This window comes from Aethalodelphis obliquidens, unplaced genomic scaffold, assembly GCF_003676395.1.
Source record: "Aethalodelphis obliquidens isolate GAN/ISIS:26980383/991018 unplaced genomic scaffold, ASM367639v1 scaffold3, whole genome shotgun sequence".
NCBI classification, from domain to species: Eukaryota; Metazoa; Chordata; class Mammalia; order Artiodactyla; family Delphinidae; genus Aethalodelphis; species Aethalodelphis obliquidens.
This window is the reverse complement of record NW_020837947.1, coordinates 42288460-42308846: the sequence shown is the minus strand read 5'-3', so window position 1 is coordinate 42308846 and position 20387 is coordinate 42288460. Positions and strand designations below refer to the sequence as shown.

The following is a 20387-nucleotide window of genomic DNA, read 5'->3' as shown; positions in this document are numbered from 1 at the left end:
TATAAAACAATGATTAAAATATTACATTCTTTTTTTGATACTCAGTCTTCAAACCCATTATGTATATTACACATACAGCACATCTCAATTTGGACCAGCCATATTTCAAACACACAATAGCCACATCAGGCTAGTAGCTGATGTATTGGGCTGGCCCTTTTATTATGAATCTGAAACAGTAACAAATTCCATTAAGATTTAAATGCTAAAATAAATAATAATACTAGTACTTGACTCTATTTTTTAAATATAGTAAACATATGCAAGAGATTAAATAAAGTAGAACTTCACTTCTATTGCCTTCCAGAAAAGAATGTTAGTTTAACAGTTTTTACACCTTTCACAAATACTCCTAACCAAAAACCTTAGAAAAGAAAAACAAAAAAACAAAAAACTTACGTGTATGATAAAAATGTATTATAGACATGCATCAATTTAACAAATTGCCCACCAAAAAAAAAAATTATAAAAATTTAAAATCACCTATTACTAGAATGTTCAGTATTCCCTGAAGACTGTACCTTTAAAGTACAAATGAGCCTGGTCTAGACAGTCCTTCTTAGTCAAAAAAATACCTATTGAGTTTTATAATCTTTGAAATAAAATAATCACAAAAGGAAAAAATAGATATTTGAATAATATGCACTTTTTGAGCAATATGAAGCTTATGCTAAAGTAAACCTACCCAGAAATAGTTTAAAATAGGCCATTTAATCTATAACAACCCTTATCTTTTTTTTCATTACTTTGACTTTCATTCTGTATCTGTCTTACTGTTTCTTTGCAGTGTTGTCTAATATATTCCTCTATTCCTTATATTTCCTATAAACTACAAGTAGATCTAAAGGTTTAGATTTACAGTCAGCCCTCCATATCTATGCAATCTGCATCCACAGATTCAACCAACTGTGGATCAAAAATATTCAGAAGAGAAAACTCCAGAAAGTTCCAAAAGGCAAAACTTAATTTGCCTCATGCTGGCAACTATTTACATAGCGTTTACATTGTATTAGGTATTATAAGTTATCTAGAGATGATTTAAAATATACGGGAAGATGTGTTTTGCTTATATGCAAACACTACACCATTTTATAAAGGGGACTTTAGCTTCCATGGATTTTGGCATCTGCAGGGGTATGGGCGGGGAGGCCTAGAACCAATCCCCTGCAAATACTGAGGAACTATGGTACTTAAATGTTTGTGGCAAGAAGTACACTGTGTGTTTCAAGAGGTATATATTGTCTGGTTGTCCCACTATGATTTATGTTTCAAACCAAAAATCTCATGATTTATTAATAACTGAGTAAAACTGGCATTAAGAAAGATGCTAAAGAGGCACAAGTGGTATTCATTAATTAATGTGGCAGACTAATATTCAAATCAGAAGTGACTGTATTCTAAAAAGGCAAGGAAAAACAGGGTAGTATGGAGGTTTTTTGAAAGTGGCCTACTAGAAACATGGACTCTTCATTAAGTGAAATAATTTCTCAAGAGGTCACTCAAATTTTTAAAAATTAAGTAAAAATTCTTTACAAAGCAAGGATGCAGGTATCAAAATTCAAAGCCCAATTTAATTATTTTGGAACAAAACAAGTGTTTCAAGTTTACTCTATACTTCATAATATTTAAATAACTCTTTTCTTGTCTATGATATCAGCATTTTAGCTGCTAAGAAAAGTTAGTTAATGGTAAATTTTATGTGAAGATTAGAAATTTCCATATTTTATTCAATGGCTAACCTCCTAATATCACAGAACTTTATAATCAAAGAGATCTTAGAGAACATAAAAACTATGATTATGACGATTACTATTTACATAATAAAACCAAGGCCCATCAAAGCTGCTTTTATTTCTAGGGCTACCCAAATGGTCAGTAGCAAAACAGCACTTTGAACCCAATTCTTACTCTCAGGGCAAGGTAGTAAAAGTATTATCAAGCAGTTAGCCATAAGGAAAAATGTGTTTCTACAGCTACGATACCTATGTTTGACTTACTAACAATATTCACAGCTACCATAAAGCAAGCATTTACCTACCAATATGGCAAGCAATCACGTACCATGCGCCATCTGTTAATTCTTACCATCATACTCTCTTTTTTTTAATAGCTAAGGAAACTGGAAATCAGAGTTTAAGCAATTTGCCCAAGATCACACAGCTAGTAAATAACAGACTAAAAACTAGCTTGACCATAAAAAAAGGCTGACCATCTTTCACCTCACTGTCTTACCTTGGCAACACTATAACTAGCAAAGAGTGAAAATTAATAAACAGTTGATTTCAACCTTCAACTCTTAAATTTTCAAGTGATATCCAAAAAAATCTTTTAAAAAGCAAAATCAAAACCAGTTAATCAACCAGTTAACCCAATCTCTTCACTTTCCTATATTTGATCTTGGATTCATTTACAGAAAAAATAAAATTAAATAAAATAAAACAAAGCTGACCATCAGGATATTCTTTCCCTAGAACTCATCAAGGACAAAATGACCTCACTCTAGGAGGATCTCTGAGCCTTAAGACCATGGCCTTCATTTAAAGGCCATTAAACAACCAATGGTGAGATTTTCTAAGGTAGTGATTCTCAAAATGTGGTCCCTGGGGACCTCCCCGGTGGTCCAGTGGGTAAGACTCTGTGCTCCCAATGCAGGGGGCCCCGGTTCGATCCCTGGTCAGGGAACTAGATCCCGCGTGCATGCTGCAACTAAGAGTCCGTATGCCACAACTAAGAGTCCACATGCTGCAACTAAGAAGTCTACACGCCAAAACTAAGAAGTCTGTATGCCGCAACTAAGAGTCTGCATGCCTCAACTAAGACCTGGCACAGCCTAAGTAAAGTAAATAAATATTTTTTAAAAAAAAAAAATGTGGTCCCTGGATCTCCAATATCAGCTGGAATGGAGTGGGGAGATATATGAAACTTCAGGGCACATTCTGCAACATAGGAATGAAGTATCCCCAGGAATGAAAAAGACAGAGAGGCAGTGTATTTAAACAAATTTTGAGGATTATCATTACCATTTATTTGTAAATGCAGTCATTACTATTCTATTTCTTCTCTCAAACTCTTTTCCATCAGGATAATTCCTTTCTAATATAATTCTTAACTTCTGGATTCCACTCTGTGGCACCAAAATCTAAGTAATTTTTTATTCAGAGTTTCCTATTATTCTACTCTGTCTAGACCTTAATCCTCCATCCATATAATCGTGTAAAAATACACAACAGGACTTCCCTGGTGGTGCAGTGGTTAAGGGTCCACCTGCCAATGCAGGGGACACGGGTTCGAACCCTGGTTTGGGAAGATCCCACATGCCACAGAGCAGCTAAGCCCGTGTGCCACAATTACTGAGCCCGCATGCCACAACTACTGAAGCCCACACGCCTAGAGCCCATGCTCTGAAACAAGAGAGGCCACGGCAATGAGAAGCATGCGCGCCGCAACGAAGAATAGCCCCCGCTCGCTGCAACTAGAGAAAGCCCGCGCATAGCAACAAAGACCCAACACAGCCAAAAATAAATAAATAAAATATAAATAAATTTATAAAAAAAACTACACAACAGCTGCACTTTCTCTTTCTAAACGAAGGCTAGTTTTTATTTAACTGTCTTATAGATAAAAATGCCAACTACTTTACCTTAAGCACCCCTCAAAAACCTCTTGTTCTGGGGAGGATTAAACTAAGACAAGACATTAGCAAACATCAAACAGCAGGGAACTTTGATCTAGCTCACTCATTGGTTTTGGCATTTCATATAGCTCTTTTGATAACATTTTAGAAGATGTAAGAACCTAAATTAAAAATCTGGTAAAACATCTTTATTTTGCACATGAAGAATTGAGGCCCAAAGAGATTAGGTGAGTTGTCCTAAATTACAAACTGCATGGGATTAAAACTCAGACCTCCTGACATCCTTTATAATTCTGGCAGTAATAGGAAAAATGGAAAGGAAGGTGTCCATGAGTTCCGAATGAGATCACATTCCCAAATCTCAGAACTAGACAGGGCTCTAAGCAAGAGACTACTCTGAACATCATCCACCTAGCCAGCCCCACCCTTCACACACCCAAATGCATGCACATACACACACACACACTGGAACTCATGTGCACACACAGACACACGTGTAGGCATGCACAGGCATGCACACAAAAGCACACATACTCCAAGTTGTATTCTCTGTAAGAATTACAAAGAAAATAGTTGACTTCAAATAGCAGTTTAACTGTTATGAACCATAGCATTGAAAGCTGCTGATAAAGATGTAAATATTATCTCACGTTTACCTACAAATTGCTTCCACACCTTTTGTTTTAAAATAGTGTACAGGGCTTCCCTGGTGGTGCAGTGGTTGAGAATCTGCCTGCTAATGCAGGGGACATGGGTTCAAGCCCTGGTCTGGGAGGATCCCACACGCCGCAGAGCAACTAGGCCCGTGAGCCACAACTACTGAGCCTGTGTGTCTGGAGACTGTGCTCCGCAACAAGAGAGCCCACGATAGTGAGAGGCCCGCACACTGCGATAAAGAGTGGCCCCCACTTGCCGCAACTAGAGAAAGCCCTCGCACAGAAATGAAGACGCAACATAGCAAAAATAAATAAATAAACTCCTATCCCCAACATCTTCTAAAAATAAATAAAATAGTGTACAAAAGGTAATCACATCATTAAAAAGAAACAATTATGCTTTTAAATGTCTGTATGTTTTTAATATTTGCAAATGCAGTTTAGGATGAAAAGTACAGATTGGAATTTAATTTAATCGCTAGCAATTATACCATTTAATGCCAATATCTAAAATTTATCATCTACACCCACCTACTTACCAAAAGGCTTTAAAGCTCGTAAGAGCAATAAAACAAATGTAAAAAATAAAAATCATAAAGAGATGGCAAGATATGACTGTAAAAAAAAAAAAGACATCTTATTACTGTTGAGTATTAAATACTGAGTCTCCTATTAATAGGAGAACCTTTACAGATTATAGAATTCTCCTTGCCTCATTTAAAGAAGCAATGCCATTTTATCTGGTGAGACTGTCTTTTTTTTCTTCGATCGAAACTTTTAAAAGAATCTATTATAGAGATTCTTATATAAAAGATCCTAAGCTATTTATTTATACCTGACAGACAGCAGAACCATTCTTCAAGGTGATAATGTAACTAATGAAAGCATTTTGATCCATTCTCTTTCTTTTCTTCTACTTCTTCAAAATAGCTGAACAAAGTCTTAGAGCTCATTTAATTTAAGCAACTCCTTTATAAAGAATCTTCCTCAGGCTTCCCTGGTGGCAGTGGTTGAGGGTCTGCCTGCCGATGCAGGGGACACGAGTTCGTGCCCTGGTCCGGGAAGATCCCACATGCCGCGGAGCGGCTGGGCCCGTGAGCCATGGCCGCTGAGCCTGCGCGTCCGGAGCCTGTGCTCCGCAACCAGAGAGGCCACAACAGTGAGAGGCCCGCGTACCGCAAAAAAAAAAAAAAGAATCTTCCTCTATTTTATCTTTTCTTCCTGTGCTCAGGATGGTTAGTGCTGCCCTACTATCGAAGATCACAAAAAGCCAATGAGCCTGTTCTAAAGCAAAGACTGTGACCAAACAGAAAATATATTCAAAGGTCAAAGATAAAAATCTCTGTCATCCCTCAAGATAAGAAATAATATTCTTTTTTATTACATGTCAGCTCTTGAAGCAGTCTGTTCATTTGGCTTATGAAAGTTCTGTGAGAAAACTCCACCTATTTGCTCCAATTTCCAATCCGAGCATAGAGACCGCAAACTTCATCTGTCATTATTTCTCCCCGAAGTGTTCTACAGTTCAAGACAAGCAAACGTATTTTTAGTTTTAGTCTCCCACAACATCACACATTCATTCAACATGTATTTATTAAGCACCAATATATGCCAAGCAGTGGGCTGGTTTCTAGGGATACACTGGTAGACAAAACAAATGTGGAGCCTGCCCTGCAGAGCTTCAGTGGCCTTGTGCAGGAGGCAGCTCATAAAGAAAATGAATGGCATATATAATAATAGTATTAACCATGTGCCAGGCACTGTTTTGAACATATTCATGTTTTAATTGTCCTAATCCTCAAAGATACTTTTTGTATTGAGAAGGAAAGTGAAGCACAGAGGTTAGGTAACTTGCCCGAGGTCACAGCAAAGCCAGTAGTAATATACATAACTACAAACCATAATAAGCTATAGGAAAGAAGCAAAGAGAATCAGAATTAGTGGGGTGGGAGTGTATGGCTATCCTTCTGGGAAGTGTTTCGGTTTATCAGAGCAGCAGTTCTCACAGGTCTATGTGACTATTTCAGGGCATCCACAAGGTCAAAACTATTTTCATAATAAAAAAATATGAATTGCCTTTTTCATTGTGTTGACATTGTACTGAAGGTACAAAAGCAATTATGAATAGAATGCTTACAACACAAGTCAATGCAGTGGCACCAAACTACCAGTAGTCACTGTACTCTTCACTCTCATGCACTCGCAGTCAAAACAAAGACAAAAAACAAGGACTTCCCTGGTGGCACTGTGGTTAAGAATCTGCCTGCCAATGCAGGGGTCATGTGTTTGAGCCCTGGTCCGGGAAGATCCCACATGCCGTGGAGCAACTAAGCCCTTGCACCACAGCTACTGAGCCTGCACTCTAGAGCCCATGCACCACAACTACTGAGCCCACGTGCTGCAACGACTGAAGCACGCACCTAGGGCCCATGCTCCACAGGAAAGGGAAGCCACCTCAATGAGAAGCCCGCCCACCACAACGAAGAGTAGCCCCGGCTCACCGCAACTAGAGAAAGCCCAAGCGCAGCACTGAAGACCCAACACAGCCAAAAATAAATAAATAAATTTATAAAAAACAAATAAACAAAAACAAAACCCAAAAATTCACTTAAGAATGTCCTTGATAAAGCAGTAAAATTATTAATTTCTAAAAATCTCAACCCTGAGTAAGTCTTTTTAATATTCTGTGTGATGAAATGGGAAGCATACATAAAGCATACCTGCTGCATATCAAACTATGTTGTCTCAAGGAAAAGCACTTATGCAACTGCTTGAGATGCAAAACTGAACTTTTTTTCTTGGAACACCATATTTATTTGAAAGAAGAACAAATTGTGGTTATTAAGATTAGTATAGGGCTTCCCTGGTGGCACAGTGGTTGAGAGTCCGCCTGCCGATGCAGCGGACATGGGTTCGTGCCCCGGTCCGGGAAGATCCCACATGCCACGGAGCGGCTGGGCCCGTGAGCCATGGCCGCTGAGCCTGCGCGTCCGGAGCCTGTGCTCCACAACGGGAGAGGCCACAGCAGTGAGAGGCCCGCATATCGCAAAAAAAAAAAAAAAAGATTAATATATTTGGCAGACATGTTCTTGAGAATAAAGTGAATCTGTTATTTCAAGGAAAACAACTGACAGCATTTGTTGGCAATGATAAGAACTTATACTTTCAAAGTGAAAATTAGAATTTTGGAAAATTGGAATCCATCACCATAAGCTTGACAGCTTCTTAATACTTACAGATTTTTCTCATGAGACTGCAGATATTAACAAATGTGATTTTTTGATATTGTATAATGAGATGTGTCCACATTTGGAAGATCTGGATAACTCAGCAAACCAATATTTTCAAAATGACCAATGCACAATGTTAAAATCATGCCTTGGTAAAAGATCCATTCAAAGGCTACAAAGATAGACCAATGTATTTTAATGTAACGGTGTATGAAAAGTTTATTGATAGGGTTTCAGACTCCACATTGTAACTAATCTTTAAGAAACTACCTTTTACTATCAAAGAAGAATATCCACAATTATCTGAAATGGCTACTAAAATACTCCTCCCTGATCGAGCTACTTCTCTGTGAGGTCAAATTTTCTTCCTATAACCAAAACCACAAACCATAACTGTTTGAAAGCAGATGTGAGAGTCCAGCTATCTTCTATTAAACCAGATATATATTTTTAATTTTAATATAAAATAATACTACTCATAATTTTTTGGAAAATGTAGTTATTTTTTCATTAATAATGATATTAACATGTAATGGGTTTATTGGGTTTATTTATGGGTTTATTTATGGGTTTATTGTTGCTATTTTTTTTTTTTTTTTGCAGTACACGGGCCTCTCACTGTTGTGGCCTCTCCCATTGCGGAGCACAGGCTCCGGACACGCAGGCTCAGCGGCCATGGCTCACGGGCCCAGCCGCTCCGCGGCACGTGGGATCTTCCTGGACCGGGGCACGAACCCGTGTCCCCTGCATCGGCAGGCGGATCCTCAACCACTGCGCCACCAGGGAAGCCCTACTGTTGCTATTTTTAACTGATGTAATATTTACAGTTTTCTCAGTTGTAATTTCTAACACAGTAAATACCAGTTGATATAACCCATATTAAGGAAAAAAAAAAGCTCTTTGGGGACCTTATAATTTGTAGAATGTAAAGGGGTCCTAAAACCAAAAAGTTTAAGAATTATTGTCTTAGAGTTTCTGAAAGGAAACCCATGTGGCCTGGGCCATACAGAATAAGAGGAAAGAATGATTAGATACGACATTGGAGGGCTATCCAGAGGTCAGATCACACAGAGCTTATCAGTGATAAGGAGGCTGAATTTATTCAAAGTACAATTGAGGAATTTAAAACAGAATGACATGATCAAATTTATGTTTTAAAAATGGCAGCTGGACTTCCCTGCTGGCGCAGTGGTTAAGAATCCTCCTGCCAATGCAGGGGACACAGGTTCGAGCCCTGGTCTGGGAAGATCCCACATGCTGCAGAGCAACTAAGCCCGTGTGCCACAACTACTGAGCCTGCGCTCTAGAGCCCATGAGCCACAACTACTGAGCCCACGTGCTGCAACTACTGAAGCCGTGCTCTGCAACGAGAAGCCACAGCAATGAGAAGCCCGCGTGCCGCAACAAAGAGTACCCCCACTCACAGCAACTAGAGAAAAGCCCATGTACAGCAAGACCCAACACAGCCAAAAAGAAAAGGCAGCTATGTGTAACATGGGAGACAATGTCACTGAACTAGAGTTGGGGGATTTGAAATGGAGACAAGTAGATAAGTCTATGATGTATTTTTAAAAGTTAAAGTACTTTAAACCTCAAAATGAAGTTCCAAACAAGATAAAATGTTTTCTGTTTTCATTTTAAAGAATTCAGCTGCTCTATAATTAAACTCGAGGTGGGATGAGGAGAATCAACCTACCAAATATACTAGAAATGTCAAAAGTACACTAAATCCATACTCAATACTCTAATGTAATGATGTTATTTTTAGTCAGTTTCAAATTTTTCTTAAAATGGAATACCATGAAATATTAACAAATCATATCTTTGTGATTGATTCAGTCTTTCACTAATATGGTGGGCCCTATGTTAGACACAATGGATAGTAGAGTCAACAAGACAGACACCATCCCAGCTCTCATGAAACTTGTATTACAGAATGATTATTGATAAACTTTGAAGACTCATGGCAGAATGAGACAACTAAAGTTGTTTCAAATAATTTATTCATTCAAATAAACATTTATTGAATATACACAGTGTGCCAGGATCTGGAGACAAAATGATGAATAAGACATGGATTCTGCCCTTGAGGATTTTACTGTCTAGTAGAAACAGACAAAAAATATATTCCCAATTATGATGTAAAGTGTTGTAAACACTAGTGTACAGGCATGTGTGATGTACCAATTCAAAAAGAAACAAAGGGAGTCAGAAAGGAGAAGTTTACCTGAATGCTGAATGGAGAAAAGCTAATACATGGAGTAGGGAAAGGGAAAGGTCTGAGATGTGAAAACCCCTAGCAAGTGAGATAAGAATGTTAAGTGGGTCAAAAAGGTTGGTGTTTAATGTGTGAGTTCCAAATTTCCAAAAATTGGCCCCTTTCTAAAAGGGGCCAAACACCAAATCTGTAATCCACATATAAATCAACTTGATATCATGGAGAAAAAAACTACCAACCAATTCTTAGAAACCAAAATGGGTTCACAAATGGATAATGCTACCACCAAGTCAGCTTTCACAAGCATTTGATAGTTCAGATTATTTCAGCTATGACAAAGTCTTGGCCTTCAAAGAGCTTACCTCCTAGAGGTAGAGAAATGTGGCAACCACAAGTTATAGTACAATGTATAATAACAAATCTTGTAACAGCCCAAGCAAGTTCAAGGTGTTAAGACAGCCTCTGCCTATAGAGAGCAGAGAGGAGTTGGGTGAGGAAAGCCTTCACAGAGATGGTGATGTAAGTGGTGTGTTGAAAGATGAGTGGGTGTTTGACATTGTAGACAAAGGGGACAGAGAAGGTATTATACACAAAAGCCTGTGCCAAAGTAGAGATACCATGAAAGAGCAGGCCTATTTAGAGAAATGCAAATAAACCAGTTTTATTTGAGGCAAAAGCAGCTAAGAGGGGGTGACAAGAGATGAGGACAGACAGACTGGACACTGATCAACATGCTGCAGAGTTTGAATCTTAGCCAGTAAGTAATAGGGAGGTATACAAAGAAGAGTGACGTAGTCAGACTTGCCTTTTGATATGAACCATTAATATGAATCACTTTAGAATGATTTTGGCAATGAGAGGATGATGTGGAGGGGGTAAGAAGCAATTAGGAAACTATGTTAGGAATATGCAAAAAAGGGATACGGACCTTAACCATGCACAACCTCCTAAACTCAACCCATTATCTTTCCTGCCAGACCCACTCCTTCTCCTGGATTCCTTACTTAAGTGAATGGTATAAGTCTCCTAGGGTTGTCATAACAAATTACCACAAACTTGGTGGCTTAAAAGAACAAAAATTTACTCTCTCACAGTTCAGGATGAAGGAGCCCCAAATCAAGGCACTGGCAGGGTTGGTGCCTTCTGGAGACCCTGAAAGAGAACTGTCCCATGCCTGTCTCCTAATACTGTGGTTGCCAGCAATCCTTGGCATTTCTTGGCTTGTAGACAAGTCACTCCAATCTCTTATTCCATCCTCACATAGCCTTCTTCTCTGTGTCCCTGTGTATCCTCGGAGGATAGTCTCACTGGATTTAGGACCCACTGTAATCTGCTATGACCTCATCTCCATCCTTATATTAATTACATTTCTAAAGACCCTATTTCCAAATAAGGTCACATTCTGAGGCTCTGTGTAGACACGAATTTGGGCGGGGGAGCACTATTCAAGTCACTGTAGGTATCAACCAATATATTTCCCAAACAGAAATGTGGCATCATCCTTAACCATTCCTCTTCCTTTGCATCTAGATAATTATCAAATACTATTTCTACTCCTTTAAAGATTATCTCCTTTTCTTCATCCCCAATACCATTTTCATTTCAATAACACTCTTGTCTATATAGCAAACTCCTTGCTACAGCACTGGTTGAACTCAATTATTACTCTCATTACTGTGCCTGTATTGCCAGAGAAAGTCATACAACAGGGCAGACTGGTTTTACCATGAATTTATGGTAACTCCAAATTAGTCCCCAGCATTGTCTGGCAGTCTCTATTTCTCTGGCCAACTTGCTCTCCCACTCTTCCATTACCATTTCAAATCTTTTTCACTCTCCTCGAGCTCTTACTTTCACCCACTTTCAGCAGTTGTCCCAGGCTCCTATTCTACAGAGAATAAAGAAGCCGTCACACAAAACACTCCCGCTTCTGTGCTTATCATCTCTCCTTTCCCTTTAAGTATAATAGCTGTCCTTTCAATATAAAGCCATTCTCTCTACATGTATTTTGGATTTCATCTTCACTCAGAAATCTTACTAATTATCCTCTCCTTCTCTAGAATATTCAGATTTTCCCTCAACTAGATGCTTCTCATTGGCTTGTAAACATGTTTAAGTTTATTTTTCCATTAAAAAAAAAAGAAAACAATACCTCCCTTGAACTCCCCCTCCCCCTCCCGGCTATCCAGGCACACTCAACTATTTCTGCTTGCTTTTTTTCTCTCCACCTCCTCCTTCCCCAGCCAGACATAAATGTGTTTTTGGAGAGCTTGGTTTCTCTAGTTCTGTAGTCTTGGGCCCCTTACTTAATCCCTATAAAATGGGAATAACAATACTAAACCTACCCCACAGGACTATTATGAGAATTGGGTGAATTGATATATATAAAAGACCTAGCACAGAGTCTGGCCCATAGTAACTGATCAACAGTTAGCAATATAGTATTGCTAGCAATATATAATATCCATCCATTTATCCAGCCAACTGACACCTTGGAGTCATCCTGAATTCCCTCATCCCTCTGTTCCACCTCATCCCTCTGTTCCAACCCATCCCTAGATTTTATTTTTACTTCTCAAATCTCTCTTGTTCTGAACACTTTCCTCCACCTCTGCTATCCTACTCCCATCATCTCACATGGATCAGAATTAAGGGCCCCCTAAATGGTTTTCTGCATTTATTCTTGTTATTTCCCCAAATTCTCTCCTTATCATAGCCAGAGTAAACTATTCTAATCTCCTATCTGAGGTTACCACCTAATTTAAAACATTTCCCATTGTTATGATAAAGCCCTCAAATCTACTACATGGTCTAGAAAATCATGTAGATATTGTCCCTACCTACCTGTTCAAACTTATTTTGCATATCACTTCTTTTGCCCTATGCTCTTATAACACATACCAACTCTCAGTTCTTCAAATGCATTAGCACTCGCCCATCACAGGTGCCTTCTACATCCTGTTCCCTCTACCAGAATGTTGAACGATACTCCTATTTCTCTTGGCCTAATTAATTCCTACTCATCCTTTATGTCTCAACTCAACAGTCACTTCCTCAAAGAAGCCTTTCTTGATGCCCCAGAATAGGTTCTCATTACTCTATGTACCTCAAAGTTGGAATTTCACATTTATATGATAATTATTTCAACAAATTCCAATAAAATCCAAGTTCCATAACAGTGATGATTATGTCCGTTTTTGCTTTCCATTGTATCCCAAGTGTCCAACACATAATTAGCACTCAATAAATATATATTGGAGCAATATTAAACTTCAAGTTCAATGCTGCAAAACAGCCTCATCGCTTGTTTAAAAACAGAATAGCTTTCCTATACTAGTCTAGATTGCTACCCAGTTCATCCAAGTATGGAACATGGCACTAGAAACTAAATATGAATAGCCTTGGTATAAGTAAGTAAGTAGAAGGGCAAAGGGAAATCAATGTAGTAATTATTGAAAAAGAGCAAGGATGGGGAATTCCCCGGCTGTTCAGTGGTCAGGATTAGGAAGGAGCTCTTACTGCCAGGGGCCCAGGTTTGATCGATCCCTAGTCGGGGAACTAATATCCCACAAACCGAGTGGCCAAGAAAAAAAAAAAAAGAAGAGCAAGGATGGACAGGTGAGAATGGGGGCAGATTATTGGGGGGGGAATACTATTTTTGAAACCCACCATTTTATGGCACTGAAACTGTTCAATGAGTGGTTAACAGCCAATGTTAAACAAATTGCAATAAAACTGATATACTTAAAAAAAAAATCAGAATAGCTTTAAAGCAGTAAAAGGGTAGTATATCATTAGTTCATTTTCAATGTGGCTCTAGATGGCTGTGAATAGTAAATCACTTTAAAAAAAGATACTTATTCAGCAATTGCTGAGGGAAAGGAGGACATGACAGAAGATATATTGTTTTGCTGTTATTTTAAAGAAGGGGTGAACAGGCAGAAAACCGTACTTCAAGGCAGAGAGGTGAGTTTTTCTAAAGCACTGGTTCTCATCTTTTGTTCTACTCCAACACACCTACTACTGCTACTATTACTATTACTACTACTACTATCCCAATTAGTACCTGTGACTCCAGCACAGCTGTCACCAAGTGGCTCACCATAGCAGGGATTCTCAAGCAGGTGGGAAGTATAAAAGAGATGTGAGTAATTTGAAATGCACTACCTCAAAATATTCTGAATTCTCTGCCCTCCCCTTCCCCTTATAGATATCCCTCTCCCCAAATATAATTTATGGAAAAAAGCAGTCACATAGATGTCACTTATATTTAATTTTTTAATGTAACCTCTGACTTTTTTTGTAGCAAAATTGTTTTCCTAACTACTATATTAGTATTAAATTAACTACCTGAAGACAATGAGCAGAAGAAGGGCGATCTGGAAGGATACTCAAGACGAATTTAAATATATCATAAGTTACTCATACTGGAGGTACCCCTCTTGATTATAAAAATATTTTATTATGGCAATATGGTTTAAGGTATTAATCTCTAAAACCACCGAACTTTGGTGCACATCTGCTATATCAAATTGTAAGTGACCTCAAATATTATGTCTTAATGCCCATATCCTTAAAACAATAGAACTAATTCAATTCACTTACTAAGAAATAAAACAGGGCAAGAAAGTATGGAAATCTCTTCTAAAATTTCAAGATCTCAAAAGATTGCTAACAGTACACAGGCAACCTCTGAAATTCTGCAGATGATACAATGGCAGATCTACTTTGAAAAGCACTACTGACAATGAACCTCTCTCCTCAGCAATACACAACAGATTCCATGAAAACTGTAGAAACTGCTAAATATAGAAAGAATAACCCCACAGACAGAGAAGTCAACTGTAACTGAAAAAACACACCAACAATCCCCATTTCCTAAGATCTTTAAATCAAAGGCTCAAGCATGTTGAAAAAACATGCTCACATTGTGATAGGCTAGCATTTCTTATTTTGAGAAATAATGCCACCTTCTAAGCCAGGACATGGAATCAGAATATGTAATTATAATTTCTGAAAAAGAACATGCATAATTTATTACAGCTCTGAGTACTCATTTAAAATATTTAAAGATGAAAAAAACTGAGCATCACCTCCTGCTCATAGAACATAATTTTCTCCAAAATCAGGTTTTATATCTGACATCCAAATAGCACTTTAAAGTTTCCTTAAGTCATTTAAAAAATGAATTAGATCTTGTTTCACTTTTTAAAATCTGTTTATCTCAGTAAATACTCTCAGTTGTAGAGTAGCAAAAGCTACTCTTGCTCTGTTATTTAAAGCTGAAGTACTATATCTAAAGACCAACAAATGTAATTTCACTACATGAATAAATAAACATCTTCTAGAAACTACCACTAAAGCAAGAATTCAAGAGACATTTTCATATACCTAGATTAAGAAGTGATTAGCCTCATATCAACACTTCCAACCTTTTCAGAAAGGATGAAAGAAATTAACAGTCCTTTCAGTGAACAAGAGTCACAAAATCTCCCATATGCAATTCTATGCTAATCAAAGCTAAATTATACCACCTTTTCCACGACTGACAGGAAAGAGAAAGAATGCTAACCACTAAGCAAGGAGAGGATGCATTTCTGATATTCATATTAATTTGGATCCAATGGGCATTCTCAATCACCACATCGTTACTGATAGTAATGATGGTTTCTCACAAAATCTAATGTTCAAAGAGCTGTGCACATCATTTATTATCCTATTTTTACCTACTTTAAAATGAAAGACCCATTCTCTTATTTAAATTATCTAGTTAGAAAATGATCTTTATGTAATAATGGTAATCTATTATGCTTTCTAAATATTGTAAAAATTTAATTTTCTGCAAAAATGGTAGGTTTGGGGGTTTTTTTTGGAAGCACCACCACTGCACTCACACCCACAACCAAGATTAGAGACTAAAGCAAATGATCATCCTTCACACACTCTCAAAAATAAACCCAGACTTTGGGAAAGATAGTAAAGTACAGACAAAACCTCAATGTTAGAAGTCAGCTGAATAATTGTAGGGCGCTCTGGAGGGATGTGCCTGTAACTTAAGGACCAACTAACTGTAAACTGAAATAGACATTGATACCGTCTTGCTTATCCCACTAACTTTTCTTAAGAGCTTTGATCAAATTCCCCTAAATAGTTCGTGCAGTCAAGGTACAGTACGTCTGTGTGCAACAACAGAAATTGACCTGAAATAGTTAAAAATAATCAGGACTGTGTCTGTCTGGTGATATACAAACCTAGTTTATCAATGTGAAAGTAGATCTAAAAACTCAAATGTTAAAAGGTGAGCTAAAGTATTCTTATGACAGAATCTCTGAGCTTCAGTTAAGTCTGAGATCTGTTAACGTAACAGGCACAAGTAGGCTGGAGTAATTAGTTCCTGCTTCCTCTTCATTGAGATACAAGGAAGGTGGACGACAGGATCCCGGGAGACCCACACGTCAGTCCACACACCTTTTTCTGCTCTAACCTCACCTCACTCCTTTCCTGCGCGCGCGCGCACTCCCCCGTCACGTAGGAAGCCCAGGTGCCCCGGCTGGCAGTTTTCTAGGGTCGTTTCACGGGTGCGTTAAATGAGGTCTGATGACTGGAGTTGAATGCTACCCCCTCCAGCGCCCACAGCTCACCTCTAGCTTGTGGTTGATTTGGGACACAGTCTGGGCTTTGTGGCAAAGCTGCGCAAAGCAGGAGCTCAGGCTGGTCATCTTCTGTCTCCCCTCATAAGTGATGTCCGCCTGGTCCGGATCGATCTCGCCCAGGAGCAGATCCACATCCACGAAGGCCTTGTCGAACTCCTTCTCCAGCACCTCCAGCCACCGGAACATGGATACCCCGCCGGGGGAGACCCCCACGGCGCATGAGGCGCCTCCTGGGCCCCCGCCGGCTCCTGCCGGGCATGGGCCGCCCGCCGACATGGCGCCGTCTAGGGCCTCCCCCGACTGCTGCTGACCTCGCAGTCCACCCGCGAGAGGAACTGATGGGACTGCGGGAACCCCCGCGTACGCACGCTCCGTCGGTCCCCTCTCTTAACCCTCGCGCGGCTAACGCCGGCTATGCAGCCCCGGAGGCGCAGGAGCGGCGAAGCTCTGGCGGCAGCGGTGGCGGCGCCTCACGGAAGACGCGGGCCGTCCCACCTCTCGGCCCGCCCTACCTCTCGGCCCGCCCTCGCCGCGCATGCGTATCGAAGGCCTCGGCGGACGCAGCCAGGAGGGATGAAATGGGCGGGGCTGGGGTGCGACCTTGGCCTATGAAAAGCCTCTGCTTGGGACCGCTTGTCAGCGGCCATATTGACATCTGGCAAACTCCTGCTTGAATCCCCGAGAAACCGAGGCGCGTGGTGTTGGCTTCCAAGTTGGAAAGGCCCGAGGAAGAGAAGGTTGTCCACGTCGCAGAGAGGAACAGCTTCCACCCGTTTGACTTCAGAGTGGGCGGGAGCCGTTTTAGAGTCGTCCGGGAAAGTTTCCGCGGTGACGTCCCGGAGCAGAGAAGGAAGAGTGAGGAAGGGACGTTTGAGCCTGCGCAGTGGCCACGTTTTACTTTTTCCAGTCCATTTAGGGTGAGGTGCGTGGGGTGTGTGGACACACTCGTTCTTCTTGGTAAACCAGGCCTTAAATTCCGGGTGGAATCTGTCTAGAACTGCAAGTTGAAGGGCGGCGGCTCACCAAGTTTTGCTGAATTAATACGAGGCCTTTTCTCTTGTGATTAAAAGTCAGGCAGCCTTGGGTTCAAGTTTTAAACTCTGTCACCTATTAGTTGTGCCATCTTAGTTGTATTCTTTAATGTCGAAGCCTCAGTTTCCGAAATTTACTTCACTCAGTAGTAAGGTAAAATGCTTAGCTCCAGTGCTTGGCACTTGGTATGCCTTATTATTCACACCACAGGTCATACGTTTCCAAAGCAACTACCTAAAAAGGTGTACTTATTTTAAAAACTGGCGTAGTGTTCCTACACGTGACAGGTTAAAAAAAATTATGAGGATTCATATATTCATAATTATATTGAATGCAGAACCCTGTTGAGGCATCGGGGGCACAAAAATGAATGAGGCATGACCCTCACGTTAGCAGAACTCATAGGCTACTGAGTCTAACCCTTATAGCTGCAACTTTAATTTGAATACTCACTCTCAACCCCCTTCCACTTCAAGAGTAGCCCAGTCTTGAAAACAGGAGAAACCAGTCTGATAGAGTAGAAACTGCCCCTTCCCAAGGCAAGAGACTTGCCTAAGGGAATATTTTACTGGCAGAAGACAGGCTCTTCCAGTTAATCTCCACCAAAGCCTGCACTGTGGGCCCCTCACTAATGCTATGCCAATGAGGAATAAGAAATCATAGGTTTAGTTTGCTCTCTGAGTCAGGGCAGACTGTTTAGCATAAAGTCCTTTGGCTTCAACAAACTTAGCTAAGCAAAACTACTCAGAGATCCTTGCCTTGAGATTAAGTAGGCACATTCACACAGGTTTTACCCAGAAATAATATAAAACTAAGATTTGCATCTTTCCCCTGCTCCCTTCCAAATTAACTTTTTTTTTATCCGCCGTATTTGCAAGAACATCATTACTACAGCTACCAAGTTCCCACCACTTTCTCTATTCATAATATAGTTAGCAATCCCATTTTCAGGAATTTAAAGTCCGAAAATAATTTAAAGTTGAGGTTGAGGGGCCCACATACATATGGAATCACAATAATAGCTTTCAGTTATTGAATACGTACTATGTGCTAAACATTGTGCTATCTGCTTTACTTCTTTGACTCTCACAAAATCCTGTCAGTTAGCTGTGGTCAGTTTTTTATAGATGAGTCACAGAGAATTTAAGTATCTTGATAAGCTTGGTATACAACTAAAGATGCACTGAGGTGAGATTTCAATCTAGGTGTCTTTTTCTCCCAAGTCTTAGCTGTTAATCACGGGGTATAGAAGGATGAGGAAATCCATTTCTTCATGTTTAAGTTACCAGTGTAATAAATTGGCAAATCAGTCTAAAAGTTATTTTCAAAAAAATAATTTTTCCCAATTATAAGCCATATACAAATCTATTAATATATAAGAACTGTTATCCAAAAATTAACTGTAATACTCATTTTCTATTACTTAGCACTTTCTTTTGTTTATATGAACTACATTTGAAAACAAATTTCATTTCTTTAAAAAAATATATCATTCAACTTCCTACTATATTGTGTGGGTACAACTGAAATGCATTTTAAGTGTTTATATGTATCCAGTGCTCTGATCCTTTGTGAATACCCCCATTTTCGGGATTGAAGAGCCTGACTCCACTTCTGTGAACAAATTTTACAACTCCCAAGTCACACCCTCTATCTCAGAACACTTTCATCTCATATTGTCCCTTCTCATTACCATGCGATGTAACAACTTCCGCATCCCTGTGTGCTTGCTGCTTGGTGCTATGTGACTATTTCAAATGCTCATGAGGAACCCTCTATGTACACATTATCTTTTGCCCACCTTGACTGGGGTTCTGCATTTTTGCAAGTCACAGCCTAACAGTGAAGTGAAAGGCAGGGTTTGATGTTCTAGTGCTGCCATCTGTTGTCAGTGTGCTTTATCTACACTTGTTGCCTTTGGTCTACTTTGTTTTGGTCTACTTTGGAATTTGGAATAGTATGTAATCTCAATACTTGTGGGACTTATTTTCCTAGGGATAATAAAATCTTGATACTTCTGTTTGCAATTGCACTGGCAGAAACCTCCAAAAACTGTTTCATGAATCATGTTTGTGTGATTAAAAATTTCTTGTATAACTTAAATGTGACAGTCTTGTTTTAAGAATTTAAGAGTTTTACCATAAGGTATTACTAAGAATACAGTGGGGGAATGAGGAAACTGGGAAAAAAAGGAAGATGCTAAAGATTTCTTTGGTGGGTAGTGGTAATTAGCCGTGAGGTTAGTGTAGAGTTCAAACATTTATTAGCACATCGTTAATTGCAAAGGCACTGTAGTGAATGGGCATAGAAGTCTCCCTCTCCTTGGACTGGAGAGGGAGATTATCACTTATTGAATGTTACTGTGTGCCAGGCCCTGCACTAAGCTTCACATGTTTCATTTGCTCTCTGGTAATCCCACAAGGAAAAGGAAAAGGAAAAGATATTAATAAGTATTATACCATTGGTCGCTAGAAACAATTGTATAATGAATAAAGAGGGCCAGGGAAGACCTGCTACCATTTTATTTGAGCAATGTGGGGAAAGTCTTGGAATATCATAGTCATATGTATTATTTATATTTATTCATATTTGCTAAAATCTGAAATTCTGTGATACATATGCTGAAGAAGTTTGGGCATTCCAAGGTGATTTATTAGCTTAGTTCTCCTGATTATTTCTCTTGCATACACATATGGAACAACTGTTTGCCCTCTTGTTCTTAGAACTTGAGAATTTTGGTGCAGTGATGTAGGATTAGCTAAGAAACCTCTTCCAAGAGGCCTTCCTTTATTCTTATTTGGAACTGTGGACTCCATCCCTGTTCAGTTTCCTGCAAATACCTGCTATAGTATTTATCATACATTTTTTGGAGCCCTTTGGACTGTGAGCTCCTTGGCAATAATAATGGTATCTTGCTTATCTTTGAATCCCAGGTCCTAACACAAGATCTTGAATATAGTAGGA

General features: G+C 39.4%; 1 protein-coding gene across 2 annotated transcripts in view; it reads right to left on the bottom strand.

The window, feature by feature from the left end:
* Positions 1-16928, bottom strand: part of GOPC (golgi associated PDZ and coiled-coil motif containing) — a 40469-nt gene extending 23541 nt beyond the window's left edge. The window contains exon 1 of one of the 2 annotated variants that reach the window (XM_027087851.1): positions 16380-16928. In XM_027087851.1, the coding sequence (XP_026943652.1) occupies positions 16380-16667 (288 nt within the window). In that variant the 5' untranslated portion in view covers positions 16668-16928. The remainder of the gene's footprint in view (positions 1-16379) is intronic. The other variant, XM_027087859.1, reaches the window with a different exon arrangement.
* Between the last annotated feature and the right edge of the window lie 3459 nt (positions 16929-20387).